Consider the following 15,592-nt stretch of genomic DNA (forward strand, 5'->3'; position numbering starts at 1 on the left):
ACCAAACAGTAAGTTCTGGAACTCTCTCTTCATTAGACTCTAGGTAGTCCCTAATATGATGTAAACCAAATGCTCACAGCATTGGTATAGATCATAGAATCATAGAATTGTTTCAGTTGGGAGAGACCTCTAAGATGATTAAGTCCAACTATCAACCCAACCCCAGGTTTCTTGAGCACCTCCAGGAAGAGGTGGTGTTGGACATATGTGGATATGTACGTTATTTGTGTTTGAAAGAAGTGATGTGAGGGTAGGGGTAAGCCAAGCAGAAAAAACACATTTTATATATTGTTCTGAAAGTGGAGAGGTCTTCAGCTGTTTCCTTCTGCAATGCTGGCGTCTGGTCCAGCTCCTGCCAAAGCTCAATTTCCCACTTTTGCCTCCTTCTCTGTTAATGTTGGACCAGAGAGTGAAAATGAAAAAGACCATATGGCTAATCCCTGAGAGCTAATAGCTGGCTTTTACCTTAGTCAGCATCTCCTTGTCCACTGCCAAAGCCTTTTCTGAGTCTCACATGATGTGTAAGGCAGAGGGACAGTGGGAAATGCACAGCATTTATGGTACAAGGCTTTAGCTCTTGGAAAACTGAAGAGACTTGGATCTGTCCACCCGCTTTTCATGCTGTTTGTGTAGGTTTCACTTTCTGGTCTTGAGGATAGTGGAGTTGCAAGTAGGTTACTGGTGTCACCAGACTTGCATTGATACATTGCAGAGGTAGATGCTGATAGATGCTGAAAACTTCAGTGCCCTAAAAACCTGAGCGGCCTGATTGTGTGCAAACAGGGTGTAACTGAAGTTCCTTAAATGTGTGTGTCCTGACTTCCTTGTCATACCTAGTAAACTTCAATTGCTCTTTGACCAAGCTGTACTTTTCTTCTCTCCTTCAGGCTATGCCCTCATACCTTCCACTAAATCTGATAACTTCTCAGACTCCAGTCACAGTGAGATTTCATCCCGGTCCAGCATTGTGAGCAACTGCTCGGTGGACTCGATGTCGGCGGCGCTTCAGGATGAGAGGAGTTTGTCCCAGTCTCTCATCGTGGTGGACTCAGCAGGCACAGAGAGAAAAGAGCATCCTCAGCCTCTGTCTGATTATGGCCAGCCATGCCCAGGGTAAGATACAACTGGTTTGGATTTGGGTTGGACTTGGTGTCCTGGTGTCACAGAATCATGGAATAGGTTGGGTTGGAAGGGACCTTTCAAGTCCCTCATCTAGTCCAGTCACCTTGCAGTCAGCAGAGATATCTGCAGCTAGAGCAGGTTGTCCAGAGGTCCCTGGTAACCTCACCTGAATTGGTTCCAGGAATGGGGTATCTACCACCTCTTTGGCCAACCTGGGCCACAGTCTTGCCACCATCAGAGGAAAAAAATTCTTCCTTCTCTCCAGTCTAAATCTCCCTCTTATTTTAAACCGTCCCCGCTTGTCCTGTCCCAACAATCCCTTCTCAAAAGCCTGTCCCCAGCTTTACTTGCAGTACTGAAAGGCCACCAGAAGGTCTCCCTGGAGCCCTCTCCAAGCTGAACAACCCCAGCTCTCTCAGCCTGGCCTCACAGCGGAGCTGTGATCATTTCTATGGCTTCCTTTAAACCTGCTCCAACAGGTCCATGTTACCCCAGAAGAGGTAACAAAGCTTTGGGCAGTTAATGGACTCTCATGTGGTCATTAAGCTCTTGCCAGAAGCTGGAGAACTGGCTGCTCTGTATGAGAAGAGCCTGTTTTCTCAAGACATTTACTTCTTGCCTGGGTAGGCTGTTCCTATCAGTGGGGTTCAGATGGAAATCTCTTTCAGGAGACTGCGAATGTGTTAATAGCCAGGATGTTGTTTAACAAATCAGTGCAGTCGTGAGAGACAGCAGGACAGGAACAGGATATTCTCAGCTCTTTCTGAGTCAGCAGTGCCAGTCACTTAATAGAATCTAATGTCATTTTAAAGGATTTTCCTTATTATATTTTGCTGCCTGGGTGAACTGGAAGCTTTCTGCCACGGTCTTCCTCAGAGCTTCCACACGCAAGGTCTTGTTGATTTAATGCAGTGAGAACGTGTCTGGAGGTGTCAATCTGAACCAGAATTTTTTTATTTGGTCTTACTGGACATTAAGTCATTAAGGATTTCTTGGGATAATGTCTTCTGCTCTTAGTTATGTAGGTTGAAGCGAGTAGAGTTGCTCCTCACTAATTTTTATAGCTCATGTCTAAAGCTATGTAAGAGCTGGATGTTGTTGTTCTCTGTCACTGACGATGGCACAGCATTGTTCTGTGATGCTCTCTCCCCTCTACAAAACCTTCTTAGGGTGTGTTTAGCTTAAGTGCTGCAGCTCTTCAGCAGTCAGGGATCCTGTTTATTTAGGTGGGTTAAAATAAGAATTTGGAGGTGTGTTTCATAAACAAAAATCATTCCCTTTTGTGAAAAGCATAAACACACAGCTGAGGGTTTGGTCAGGACAGTGACAGCATGCTGAGCAAAATGCCCCTTCAGTGGCCATGAGAAGCCACCCTCAGCGGTAGCCGTGGTTGCACCAAGGACCTCTGCTGCTCTCCAAATGCTTTCCTCTCTGCGAATCAAAAGCAGATTGTTCCTGTTTTGTGGTTGTTCCTTTGTGCCTTCATTTCAGTGGAGGGAAGAAAGACATTTTTATGGTAGAATGTAGAGAAAATCAAGGAGGGGAAAAAAAAGTTGTTTGCACATTTCTAAGATCTGTTCCTCGATTTCACAATGTGTCAGTAAACTGCTGAGGGATAGCGTGGAATTTCAATGTGCTGCCCATGTGTCATAACCAGAAATAGTTGAGAGATTTGAATGATGTCTAGCAATCATAATTTCATGTATTCTAAATTCATACAAACCTGACTTTAAGGGGTTTTTTCCCCCCCCTTAATTATGCACTGACAGTGATTAGAGCTTTCAGCAGCCGTTTCTTAAACAAGAAATTGTGTACCGGGGCTTTCAGAATCTGTCACTCCAGATCATTTCCACAACTGTTATTTATGCCCAGTATTTCCAAATGTTCTTGAAAAACAGCTATCTCCAGTCAGTCTAAACAGCTTTATAGAATCATAGAGTGACAGAATTGGTTTAGTTGGAAGAGACCTTTAAGATCATCCAGTCCAACCATTGACCCAGCACTGCTAGGTCACTACTAAACCATGGCCCTCAGCACCACATCTACACAGCTTTGAAACCTCTCTAGTGATGGGGACTTCACCACTGCTCTAGGCAGCCTGGTCCAGGCCCTGACAACCCTTTCAGGGAGGAGATTGTTCCTCATGACCAACCTAAACCTCCACTGGCACTGCCAGTTCTGTGGCTGCCAGTGAAAGGTTTGGTTTTTTGTTCCGAATATTTTGTTGTTATTGTTTCTGTTTATAAATGCAGAGAAAAAGGTGGTAGCAGCCTGAAAGTAAGGGCTCACTCCTCCTCTGCTTCATTCCAAACACTGTCTCACTGTAGGTTATAGAGCACAGCCTCTGTGCACCAGATTTTTATGGATCTGGGATCAAGCCTGCAAGCACCAGAATACACACAGACATGGCACTTCAGGACATGGCGTGATGGCCATGGTGGTGTTGGGTTGATTGTTGGACTTGATGATCTTAGAGGTCTCTTCCAAATGAAACAATTCTGTGATTCTGTACCTCTTGCAGACTTGTTGTGTCCTTGGGAATAACTTCCCTGCTGCCATGTGCAGTTAATAACTTGGGAATAACAGTGTCTCTTGGCAGTGCTCCATGTGCCTTGACCTTGCTGCCTCCCTGCTTTTAAAACCAGAGTTCCTGTGTCTTTCAAAACAGGTAATTGTCTCTGACTATGTCACTTATATTTTTGTTCCTCTGGTTTGTGCTGTTTTCAAATGCAGCTGGTCAATCACAAGGCCTGCTCTCATCAGAGGGATGGCCTTCACCTCCTCCATGAGCAGCGAGGAGATCTCCCATGAACATATCACGGTAGAGGCAGCAGATAGCGGCCGGGGAAGCTGGACTTCATGCTCAAGTAGTTCTCATGACAACTTCCAGAATATCCCAAACCAGAAGAGCTGGGATCTCCTCAATTCCTACCGCCACACGCAGCTGGATGGACCTATAGCTGAAGTTGACCCCACAAACTGTTACTCTGAGGAGGCTTATCTGTATTCTGAAGCCTTTTCCAAAGCCAACAGGCAGTCGAAAGGCAGCGCGGAGCTCGATCAGTCCCGGCAGAGCTGGGCCTCCTCCAGCTCGCTCTCAGACACCTATGAAACAAACTATGGGACAATAAAGCGCAGGGGGCTGGAGAACTCCACAGCAGAACAGACAGAGGTTTTGGACTCTAAACCTGGCACTGATACAACTTACAAAACTGTCACTTCCAGCACGGAGAAAGGCCTGATAGGTAAGCCATGCCAACAGCTGGGGGAACTTCTCCAGCTGTTTTCATGTTGGTGGTGGGTTGGTAAGAAGTGACATCAGCAGGTCTGGGGGCTGGACAGCATGTTAAACTAGGCTTGACCTATGGTTTTAAACACAGCACTAAGCAGGCTCTGTATTTTCAAGCCACCTGCTTTTGTGTTAGGACAATTGAAATAATTAAGCAACCCACATCCCAATCACTTCATGGCTCTTCAAGAGAGCTGTTGTCAGGAGAATGCCTGGCAGCTCTCCTCTGTAGTATGATCTTTTATTGTGGATGTTTGTCTGGTAAGGAGCAATGAGCATGGCTTCCTGAAGTCCCTGTAATACAGATTTTCCATGAACCCACGAGGAAAGAGCATGACTGCTGTGTGGTACTGAGCTCTCCCACCTCCCTGGGCCTTGGCCACCTTTCCTCCACAGGGCTTTGGTCTCTGGAACCTCAAGGGAAAGGCAGATTCCCTTCTTATCTTTGTTGAAGTGCCATTTATTCAGTTTTACAGCTGCAGGTTGGCTATATTTGAAAGGAGAAAGACATACTTTTGAGAAAAGCATAGTTCTACCAAGCAAGATGTGCCCCTGTCCTAGTAAGTTCAGCAGCCAAACCTAAAAGAACTGGCTTAGGAACAAGATGAAACAGAGTGCAAAGCTTTCTAGACTGCAAGTCAAAGGGTACAGCTGAAATATAATTTAATTACTGACTAGATTGCTGGAGGGGTTTGTGTTATCAAAGGTAATTGCCTGAATAAACATCAGACGTAGGGTAGAGGTCTTGGATTGCATTCCTCTTCCTTGGCTCTGCAGAAGAAAGGCAGCATGGTGGAGCTTTGCAGAAAACTTGCTTAGAGCTCACTTTGTGTGCTTGTGTTCTGCCCTTGTAGCCTTCCTAAGCCGCTTGTGAGCCCCTGAGCTGGTTTAGCAGATGGTGTGGTAGCTATTCAGTAGGTGCTATTTTTGCTGTGAATTCAACTTTCTTTTTCCTGTAAGCCCAAGCATGAACCATCAGGTGTGAACCAGCTCTTGTTCTTGATACCAACACCAAGATCTCCCAAATCCACAACACAACAAGAAATGCTCCTTTACTTTCACCCCTTCATGAAAGAACACAGTACGGTTGCTGCAATCAGTGACACTGTGATGAGCAGGCACCCAGAGGAAGAATGCAAATTCACTCAACTAACAGATGTTAAAAATTACCCTCACTTTGAGACTCTCCTGTTGCAACATGTACGTGGCAAAAGCCCAGTTTAACATGCACGTGAGCCCCAGACCTGGGGGTGGGTGGGAGGGGAGGGAACCTAAAAGAAGCCTGAATTTGAGAGACTGTGTGACCTGAACTGCTGGTGATGAAAGGGACATGGGAAACCACTCTTGATTTGTTAAGTGAACACTGAATGCAGGCTCTTTGTACAGTTTGCCTCACAGGAGCAGTTTTATGTGATGCTGTGTTTTCTTCCCATCTATAGCATAGCTGACTGGATGGCTTAATGTCTGATTACCCATCAATTGTTACAGTAACACTGTGCTATAATGAATTCCTCTGAAGCCTCTGATGGGTGATGAAGGGGATATTGTTGAAGTCAACCAACAGCTCTTGCTATCAGTCTCTAACACACTGCACACAAAATTTGGGGCTTGCTGCCTTAATTTCTTGAGTTTTGATATCCCAACCTGTAAGAGAGCAGGAGCAGGCTCAGCCAGCAGCACCGCCCTGCTGGCTCTCCGTCCATTCCACAGAGCAGGAGTAGGGACTATAATGACTACTACAGCTGCAGGCTGAATGAAGAGAAGTTTCTAGTCTGTTTCCACTCCAGCTGGCATCTTGCCTAACGAGTTCACAGGTGCTGCTGCTCCTCTGACTTCTTAGAATAAGTAGAAAACATCCAATGAGAGGGTGAATGCCTGCTGCTGCCGTTATAACCAGTGTTTCTGCATTTGCATTTTGTTATCAGTTTCTGTTTTGCCATTGTAACATTTCATGATTTTTTTAACGTTTTGTTTTCCTTTGTTTTTCTTCTTTTAACATTTCCATGGCTTATTTCTTGTGCCCAGTGTACTGTGTCACCTCACCTAAGAAGGACGATAGGTATAGGGAACCACCGCCCACCCCTCCGGGATATATGGGGATTTCTTTAGCGGACATAAAGGAAGGATCGCCCCACCACCCACACCTAAAACCTCCAGACTATAGTGTGGCAGTACAGAGGTCAAAGATGCTGCACAGTGACCTCTCTAGACTTTCATCAGCATCTCTCAGTAGTGAACCTGTGGCCTGTATCTCATCGAGGATGCCTCAGTGGCATAGCCGGCAGCCGTCCAGTCCCAAGCTAGCAGATATGACTGACGCAGATAGTGAAGAGGATGGTATGTGCAACACCTGCCTCGGGAGATGTGAAGTGAACTTGCTGTGTGAATCTGCTCTCTGCCTTCCCAACCCATCTTCTGGGCTTTCTCTTGGTCATTCTTGGAGATTACATCTTGGGTTAATCTCTAGAGATACAACTCCTGTTTGTGTGGCTGTATGCACATGTATATATGGATGTATGCATGGATATACACCTCTGAAAACAGCAAAGAATGCCTTCCCTTTTAGAAAAGCATGTTGACACCCACCAGACTCTAAATTATAGAGAAATAAATCTATATATAAACATACATGAGATCTCCCAAAGCACAACTGAGACACTTAAGAGCATGTAGATATGGTTATTATTATTAATTTTTTGCTTTATAATCTGTCTCCTCTCAGTGGTGTTGATGATTTTAAAGGACACTGCCAGGCTATAAATCTCATGTGAAAAGACTTCCCTAGCCTCTCTGGGTTGATGAACTGATGTCCTGCTGGTTTAGGCTGGCATCAGCATGATAACCTGAGAAGGACTGTTTTAGAACAAGTTGTGGGTGCCCTCTCCCTGGAGGTGTTCAAGGCCAGGCGGGATGAGGCCTTGAGCAGCCTGGGCTAGTGGAAGGTGTCTCTGCCCATGGCAGGGGGGTTGGAACTAGGTGATCCTTAAGATCCTTTCCAACCCAAACTATTCAGTGAATTTGGGTTTTGTGGGTGCTGCACAACAATTAATTCATTTCACAGTTGTGCTCTCAGGTGTCAGCATTAAGCTGCCTCATTCCTCAACAGAGACTCCTGGAGATGGAGTTTAAAAAACACTGAACAATATAATAATGGATTCCTGTTCTCTTGAAAAAGGCATTTGCTAAAACCTGACTTCTCAGCCCCACTTAGCCTGACAGTGTCTCTCCCACTTAAATTTGTCATGCTTTTGTGTGAAGCAACAGCCAATGCTCTGAGCACGGCGTACCCAAACTGCAAGAGATTGCTCTAAACCAGACCGCTCTTACATTGTGTCAAAACTAACTCCAAGGCAGGAGAATTTCTACTGTTTTATCTGCTGATTTGCTTTCAGTACCTGTGCACTGATGTGACCTCGCTGTACCCTTTGCTAGTAAACTCAGTTTTTATTATTAGAATATTATGGTCACTTCCTTCAATTTCAGTCTGGCCTCAACATGAGCGTGGATTTAGATGAAAACCACTCCTGACGCAAAATGATCTTCTCCTGAGCCTTTAAGACATGCAAGCAGCATTTAACAGATACATGAGTACTGCAGTTCAAAAAGGAAAACATAAAAGTTACCCAGCAGTAAACCCAAGTTGTGGTATTAAGTGGTTTTGATGGAAAACCAAAGAATTGGTTGCTCCAAATATTTTAATCCGAATTTTTCGTAATCCAGTTGTGATGTTAAAGTGCTTTGAGGGGACCAAAAATGAAAAAAGAAGTAATTGCTTCAAACATTTTAATCCAAATTTGCCTTAATTCAGTTCTGATATCAAGTGGTCTTGATGGAAAAAAGGAGGTGTTCATTGCTTCCAGCATTTTAATCTGATTTTTTGCTTAATTCAGTTCTGATGTTAAGTGGTTTTGATGGGGGGGGGGGGAGAATTAAGTCATTGCTTGAAACATTTTAATCCAAAATTGTCTAAGCCAAATTTAGCCTTACACTTTCAGACACCTGTTTTCCTGTTTTTCCAAATGCTTGGTTGATTTTGTTTGGACTCTATTGCTCACTGCATGTTGGCAAGGAATTTACTGGCTTTTCTCCCAAATCTGTAGTGTTTGGGATATTGGGAGCTGCATGCATGGTAATTTTTGGAGGATCTGGGATTGTTTTGCAGTATTATCTTTATTGTGGGACTATAATCCCTCAAGATGCTTGAGGATCTGATCAGTTGTGGTAGTGGATAATGGTATGGTCAGCGATTGAGAGAGTGAAAACATCGCGCTGAGCCTTTGCCGTCAGATAATGCGGTGCTGCTCTGCACCCCTGCGTCTGAGTCAGGGCAATGATGGAAGAATTAACTGTCGTCTCTTTTCTCTCTTGTTTTGCAGAAGATGAACAAGTATCAGCAGTTTAACCATTGGGTTACGGTCTCAACCACTTCACACAGGGGATGTGGGGAGATGGACCACAGGCCACAGGATTCTGTTAGCGAACGCTAACAACTTGCTGCTGCTAACCTCAGACGTTGCGTTTGCCTCTGTCGCAAGACAGAATGGGTTGGGTCACCTCTCTCTACCTTCCTTCACTCTGCCACCTCCTCAAAGCTATTTCTGCCCAGATACCCACCACACTGGTATCTGGAGATGGACCAGGCTTCGTTCATTTAGGGAGGACCAGTTGTCACCACCACTTGGACACATTCTTCTGTATGATACCATAGAATCCTTTGGTAGTTTTCCATCGTTGTTGTTTTCTACGTGACCATTTAATGAGTGTTATTTTATGAACTTGAAAAGAAAAAAGAGCAAACACATAAAAATATATCAAAAACGTCAGCAAAAGCAAAGGACATTGCTGAGGTATCTGAAAAGTAATTTATTAATTTAAAATGGTTGGGTTTGTTGGTGTTTTTTTTCCCCCTTTGATGGGAATTTCCTTTATTTGTGTCGGCAGTGCTCTGGTTGGCTAGTGGAAATGCTTAGTGGATGTGATGGTAAATTAGATTCACACAAAGTGTTGTGCTCTCATAACAAGCACAGAAAAATAGGAATGGGACATTATCAGGTGCAGAAATAACCTTGATTTTAGGGTGATTTTAGATTAAATAGAGCACAAAGCCCTACAAAGCAGCGTGTGTCGTGTCCACTGCTCCCCTCCTACGCACACATAGTAAAAAACCTCTACCCCTGAAGGATTTCTGTATGTGTTTTGGCTGCCAGCCAACTAAGGCAATAGTTGGTGTTCTCCTCCCCTGTGAAGGAATTATTTGAAATGTGGAAGCTGTGTCTTGCAGGGAACTGGGGAGGGACAGGTTTAATGCTTTCCCGAAAGAGCTTTCAGCACCAGCTGTTGCCCTGCAGAGCTCTGCATGCAAAGCTGAGCCCTTGCTAGAAACCAAAACTTAAACCTGTGTGTTGTGGGCTTTAAGATCGTCCCACACGTCCTGGCCTTTTGCCAGAGCTGCACAGGATTTAGGTGCAAAGGTTGTCTTAAAAACAAATATTGAATTACTTCCAAATCACCTCCATTTCACAGTCAAATGAGTGGAACTGACTGTGACATGACATGATGCTTCTGTAGGGGACAACACGTGTTACCATGGGTCCAAAAGAAGCCCCAACCCTGGTGTTTTCAGCTGGAAAATACAGATGGGGTTTAAATCCTAGGTAAAAAATCCTGCTGGTGTTGATGTCAGTGGCAGTTTTGACTTGCAGCCAGCCAGTATTAACACCTGAGCCTCTGCTTTGACTGTGGTCAAACAGATTGCTTGTTGGATTTTGTTTAGCCAGCCAGAGCACAGAGGGGTAGAACTGGAAATACCTGAGGTTTCTTTTTTCTTCTCTCTTTTTTCCCTTCTTCTCCCTCTCCTCCCCCCCACCCCCATTTTTCTCCTTTCTTTTGTCCTCTTTTTTCTTCCCTTTCCTTTGTCCTCTTTTTTTCTTCCCCTTCTTTTTTCCTCTTTTTTTCTTCCCCTTCTTTTTTCCTCTTTTTTCTTCCCCTTCTTTTTTCCTCTTTTTTCTTCCCCTTCTTTTTTCCTCTTTTTTCTTCCCCTTCTTTTTTCCTCTTTTTTCTTCCCCTTCTTTTTTCCTCTTTTTTCTTCCCCTTCTTTTTTCCTCTTTTTTCTTTCCCCCTTTCCCCCCTTTTACTGTTTATCTATTTTTTTCCACCATTTCTCTCCTTTTTTCCCCCCTTGTTTCTCTTTCCCCCCTCTTTTTCCTACTTTCCCCCATTCCTCTTTTTCTCACTTAACATACTTTCTTTCCTTTCCTTCATTCCACACGTGATGCCCCATCCCAGTGTTACAATTGGACATGAATGTGTGAATATGTATTTAAAACATTTAATTGTAAATCTCTGTTGTGATGTTTACAGCCTAAGCTAGAACGAAGATGTTTGTCCTTTTTCCAGTGCCTCAGAGATGATTTCTATATTCCATAGTCGTGAAGAGCTTTAAGGATTCCTTTTATTTTCCTGTTTGTGTGCAGGGGGTGCAAGGTGAATGCAACAACATCTTCTGAAAATGACACAAGTACCAAAAAACAACCCAAAGCCTTTTGATGTGCTTACCCCACAGCAGCTTGGGACTGACGTGCAGAACCTGTCTGCACAGCCAGTGGTGCCAGGTTCAGTATTCCTGGGACTTACCTGTGTGGATTGGTATAAGTGACATAAATGAGCAGCGTTGCTGAGGGAGGGGTGCCTCAGTCAGACCTCATTGGCTGGCTGTAGGAATTCTTTTTTGGCACAAGTATCTGGGGAGAAAATGGTTGGAAAAAAATTATGTTAGGAATCAGTTGAGGTAAATCACAATAAATGCATTTTGCTTTTTTGAGGCCTTAATGAACCTGCACAGGCCTTAAGGGGTGAAGGTTAATGTGTCAGAGCAAGGCAGGGGAGAGGGATGGTTTTCAGCACATGTAATGTTGATCATATGAGTGTTCAATTGATGTTTTTGTGGGATGTGAACCCAAGTCCTCCCAGTCCCACTGTCAGCTGTAGTTGCTTGTTGACTTCCCCATGGAGTGTGTTCTGTCAAACTCCTCTTGTCTTGTCACCTGGCTTCCATCGCCTCCAGCTGTGGTTTTATTTCAGCCTGTTGAACAAAAAGTACAAGGGGTGAGGGCTTGTTACTAAAGTGACTTCTTTTCCCCCCAAAACACTGATAGTGCTGTCTGGGAGGACATCATAAAGCTCCTCCAAGGAGCAGGGCTGGAGTCTCCCCTCCAGCAGCCATAGGAGCAATGACTCAATGACCCATGGAAGCGTGGTGTTTGCACATCAACAGTGTCAGGACACTGAGAAGGTTTGGAAGTGAGTGAAGTCTTGCTAATGCTATTTTCCTACTAGCCAGTGCAGCTGGTGTAAATAAGTCATGCCTCAACCATGGACACACGAGCTCCTCCTCTGCTTCTCCTGCCTCACACGGTGTGGTTTGCCTGCCCTGTCCTCGCTGGGCTCTTTCTTTCTTGCTTTGTTTTTAAATCAACCGATCACATTGATCGGGGCCGATCGCCAAATGTAGTGTGTCTGGTGTGGATTTGAAGAGACATTATCCCTTTTTTCAGGAATCTGGATGGGAGTAAGCTGGTGTTTGCTACCTGCTGTATTCCCCTTTCCTGAAGTCATGTCTTCTGGATCGCAGAACCTGACTTGGTCCCTCCAGCAGGTTCCTCTGACTCGGGCTCTGATGTTGATGACCGGTTGAAATCCCTCATGTCATGTTTTTCCACTGCCACGCCTCAGTGTGCTCCTTGCTGCTGTTGATTGGCTCTTGACCTGCAGGTGAAAGCTGTATTTCAGCTATGTAACCACCCAGTATTTCCTTATTCTTTATCAGTCTCAAACTTCCAAGTGATTCTCCAAAAATCAGTGAGGTTTTGTAAACCCTCATCGGCCTCTCCAGTGGCATAAAGGGGGAAAGGAGATCACTGAGCCTCTGAATACTGTTTTTATCTCCCCAGTACACAAGGAATTGCACCATCTGCAGATGTTTGCAGCGTGCCCTTGAAGGAGTGGCTGGATGTTTGCAACCTGCAGCTTCCTAAGCTCCTTGGTTTTGCCTTTACCCCCACCAGGAATTTCACAGAGGTGAGTGATGCTTCGCTGGGAGATGGTCAGAGCCCACAGCTCAGGATGGAGTGCCCCAAGGGCTTCCTCTACCCATCAGAGGTGGAAGGACTCCCCAATTCCCAAAGGCTTAACCTCCTTCAAGGAGCCTCATGGCCTCAGTGCTGTTGCAAAACCTCTTCCAGGATCTCCCAAGTCATTTCATCGCAGGTAGTGGTGGAAGTAGGAGCCTGCCAGTTTAAGTATTAATAAACCATGAGAAATTGAGTATTACTTTTTATTGGATAAACTTACCAGTGCCCTCAAAGACAGCAGAAAAAAGGGATACTCTCTCTTTAGAGAAGCTTTACACATTATATTTTAGAATGCTTGTACAGAGGGTAATCTACCTTGACTTCCCAACCCAGCTTCGGCTTCTGTTGTGCTTTTCATCGTTTCCTCTTTATTTTTGATATACCTGGAATGCAGTTTAGCTTGGTATTCATGAGATGCTAAACATGTGAGCATATTGGCAAAACTGCACAGATGTAATGATATTCCAATAGCAATTGTACTGCACAAGTCAGTGATTGTAAAGTATTCTGTAACAAGCAATGTTTGTCTCCTATTTTTTGATACCTCTTACACTTATGTCTTTTAGAAAGACAGTGCCTCTGTATGCTTTTTGTATTTTTACTGAGTGATTGTAAATATTTGTTATATTTTTGGTTAAGAGAATGTTTAAAAGTACTGTTTATTATCCAATCTATTAATATGTTGGAATCAATAAACAATCGACATATATTCAGTGTTCGGAGCACAGCTTTTCTGGCAGCCAGCAGAGGATGGGGGCTGAGGTGGTGCAGAGCTCCAAGCAAGAAGCGGCCACCAAGTGACTTTTTATTCTTACAATGAGCATGTCCTGAGAAGGGCAGTGAGGCTGGTGAAGGGTGCAGAGCACAACTCTTGCAAGGAGTAGCTGAGGCAGCTGGGACTGTCCAGCCTGGAGAGAAAGGAGGCTGAGGGGAGACCTTCTGGCTCTTTGCAACTCCCCAAAAGAAGGTTGGAGCAAGGTGGGGGTTGGTCTCCCAAGGAACAAGCAACAAGACAGGAAATGGCCTTGTGTTGCATGAGGGGAGGATTAGATTGGAGGAAGGATAGTGAGGTACCAGAGGAGAAATACAGAGCACCAGAGGAGAGCTATGGAGCGCTAAGCAATAGGATCTGCCATGAGCAGTGGGGGCCCAGGCTCGGAAGCTGCAGCAGTAGCTCCTTCCTTGAATCCCTTCTGGTGCCCAGAGGCTGTTTCTCTGACCTAAGGAAGCTGCTATAACCAGTGGACTGGCTGTTCCTTGCTTCCCCACTGGACCAGGTTACTGTCCCAGTGTCTCCAGTGTCCCAGTCACTGGAGACAAACTCCAAACTCAGCTGGTACATGCACAGTGCCTGCTATGACACCAGTTTAGGGACAAGGAGCTGTAACACTGCAGCCATCACTGCTGCCATGCCCACCACCTTCTCCCTGCATGGCCAGGGCCTCTGACACTGTGGCAAGTACAACCACCTCCCCACAAACACAAAGGGCCACCAGGGCTTGCTAGGAGCTGATAAAGTTCAGCTCAACACCCCAGACGTTAGCTAGGCCTCCCCTCCTGGTCCAGATAGTCCTTTCCTTGCTTGGATGACTCAGCCCTCCAACTAATGAAGAGATTGACCACAACTGAACTCAACAAGGGTATAAACAGTTCTGCTATGGAGAGTTGGGTTTGTTCTCTCCACACAGAAGCAGCCTGGCAGTCAGATCTTCTCCCCTTAGAACAGGGCCTCCTATAAGGTGACCTCACCCACCTTGGTGCACATAGCTGGATATATGCTAGGCACTGGTGGGGGGGATTTTCCAAGTGTCTTCTCTCCCTAGACAGTTCAACTGGTTGAACAGCAGGACACTCCCAACTGACATCCCAACCTGTAAGTTTATTGTGGCAGAAGAGAAGGAGAGAAGGTTAATTGTGATAAATCCAGTTTTCAGGTGTCTGCTGCTGTCTGTTTTGGGGGTGCCTCCATGACAGATACCGCCAGGGCTACACCCACACCCATGTGTATGCAAGAGATGCTCTTCCAGCTGCTCCCCTGCTGGTGCAAGCTGATCGGGGGGAGCCAAAGCCAAAACCTGGTGGCCATAGAAGACCCCTAAGACCATCCAGTCCAACCATCAACCTAACACCACCATGGCCTTTCAACCAAGTCCCAAAGTACCTTGTCCACACGTTTCTGGAACACCTCCAGGGATGGTGATTCAAATACCTCCCTGGGCAGCCTGTTCCAATGCCTGACCACTCTTAGGACAGAAACTGCCTGTCCCACACCCCTAGAGTAGGTGGTCCATTGTCTTCCTGCAGTCTCCCTGCCCGTGTAGGGGCCCTGCAGGTAGCCCCTCACTTTCCTTCCCTCCCCTCCAGGTTCTCTGTCCCCAGCTGTCATCCCCTCCCTCCTGTTCATCTCCATCCTTCCCAGTACTATGCTGGAGCTTTCACTGGGCTGTGATGCGGAGCATAATCTCGGGCACACCAAAGGCTGTGTGGACCTGCAGGGAGGCTCTGCTCACAGGGTCTCACATCTTCCCCCTTTTCCCCAGGTTCTGTGGTCCTACCTCAGACTACAGAAAAGAAGACCTCGTGGCAGGACAAGGGGATGGATGGCGTCAGACTCTTGTCAGTGGTGCCTAGGGACAGGACAAGGGGCAATGGGCAGAAACTGGAAACCAGGAGGATCCATCAGAACAGGAGGAGAAACTTCCTTGCTGTGAAGGGGCTGAAGCCCTGGAGCAGGCTGCCCAGAGAGGTTGTGGAGTCTCCTCTGGAGAAATTTCAAACCCCACTGAACATTGTGCTCCTGGGCAAGCTGCTGTGGGTGACCCTTCTTTAGCAGGGGGTTGGACTGGATGATCTCCAGAGCTCCCTTCCAACCCCACCGTACTGGGCCTCTGTGAAATGACATTTTCTTCTCTTCTGCAGATTCTTTCTCTGCAGCTGTAGATCCAAATACTACCAGATCAGATGGAGGGTAAGCCTCATCTCCTTCACCATCTGATTTTCTCTAGTGAGGCTTTTCAGGTTTGCTCTCAAGGATTCCAGGGACCCTTGGGTG

General features: G+C 45.8%; 1 protein-coding gene across 9 annotated transcripts in view; it reads left to right on the top strand.

The window, feature by feature from the left end:
* RAPGEF6 (Rap guanine nucleotide exchange factor 6) overlaps positions 1-13,249 on the top strand; it is a 149,981-nt gene extending 136,732 nt beyond the window's left edge. For 7 of the 9 annotated variants that reach the window (XM_068158152.1, XM_068158170.1, XM_068158161.1 and 4 more), the window contains 4 exons: positions 888-1,113; positions 3,856-4,367; positions 6,437-6,748; positions 8,788-13,249. In XM_068158152.1, the coding sequence (XP_068014253.1) occupies positions 888-1,113; positions 3,856-4,367; positions 6,437-6,748; positions 8,788-8,813 (1,076 nt within the window). In that variant the 3' untranslated portion in view covers positions 8,814-13,249. The remainder of the gene's footprint in view (positions 1-887; positions 1,114-3,855; positions 4,368-6,436; positions 6,749-8,787) is intronic. The other 2 variants (XM_068158198.1, XM_068158223.1) reach the window with 1 other exon arrangement.
* Positions 13,250-15,592: the final 2,343 nt, after the last annotated feature.

The sequence above is a fragment of the Melanerpes formicivorus genome, unplaced genomic scaffold, assembly GCF_026170545.1.
Source record: "Melanerpes formicivorus ecotype bairdi unplaced genomic scaffold, bMelFor1.0.p_v2 SCAF_2, whole genome shotgun sequence".
Taxonomy (NCBI): Eukaryota; Metazoa; Chordata; class Aves; order Piciformes; family Picidae; genus Melanerpes; species Melanerpes formicivorus.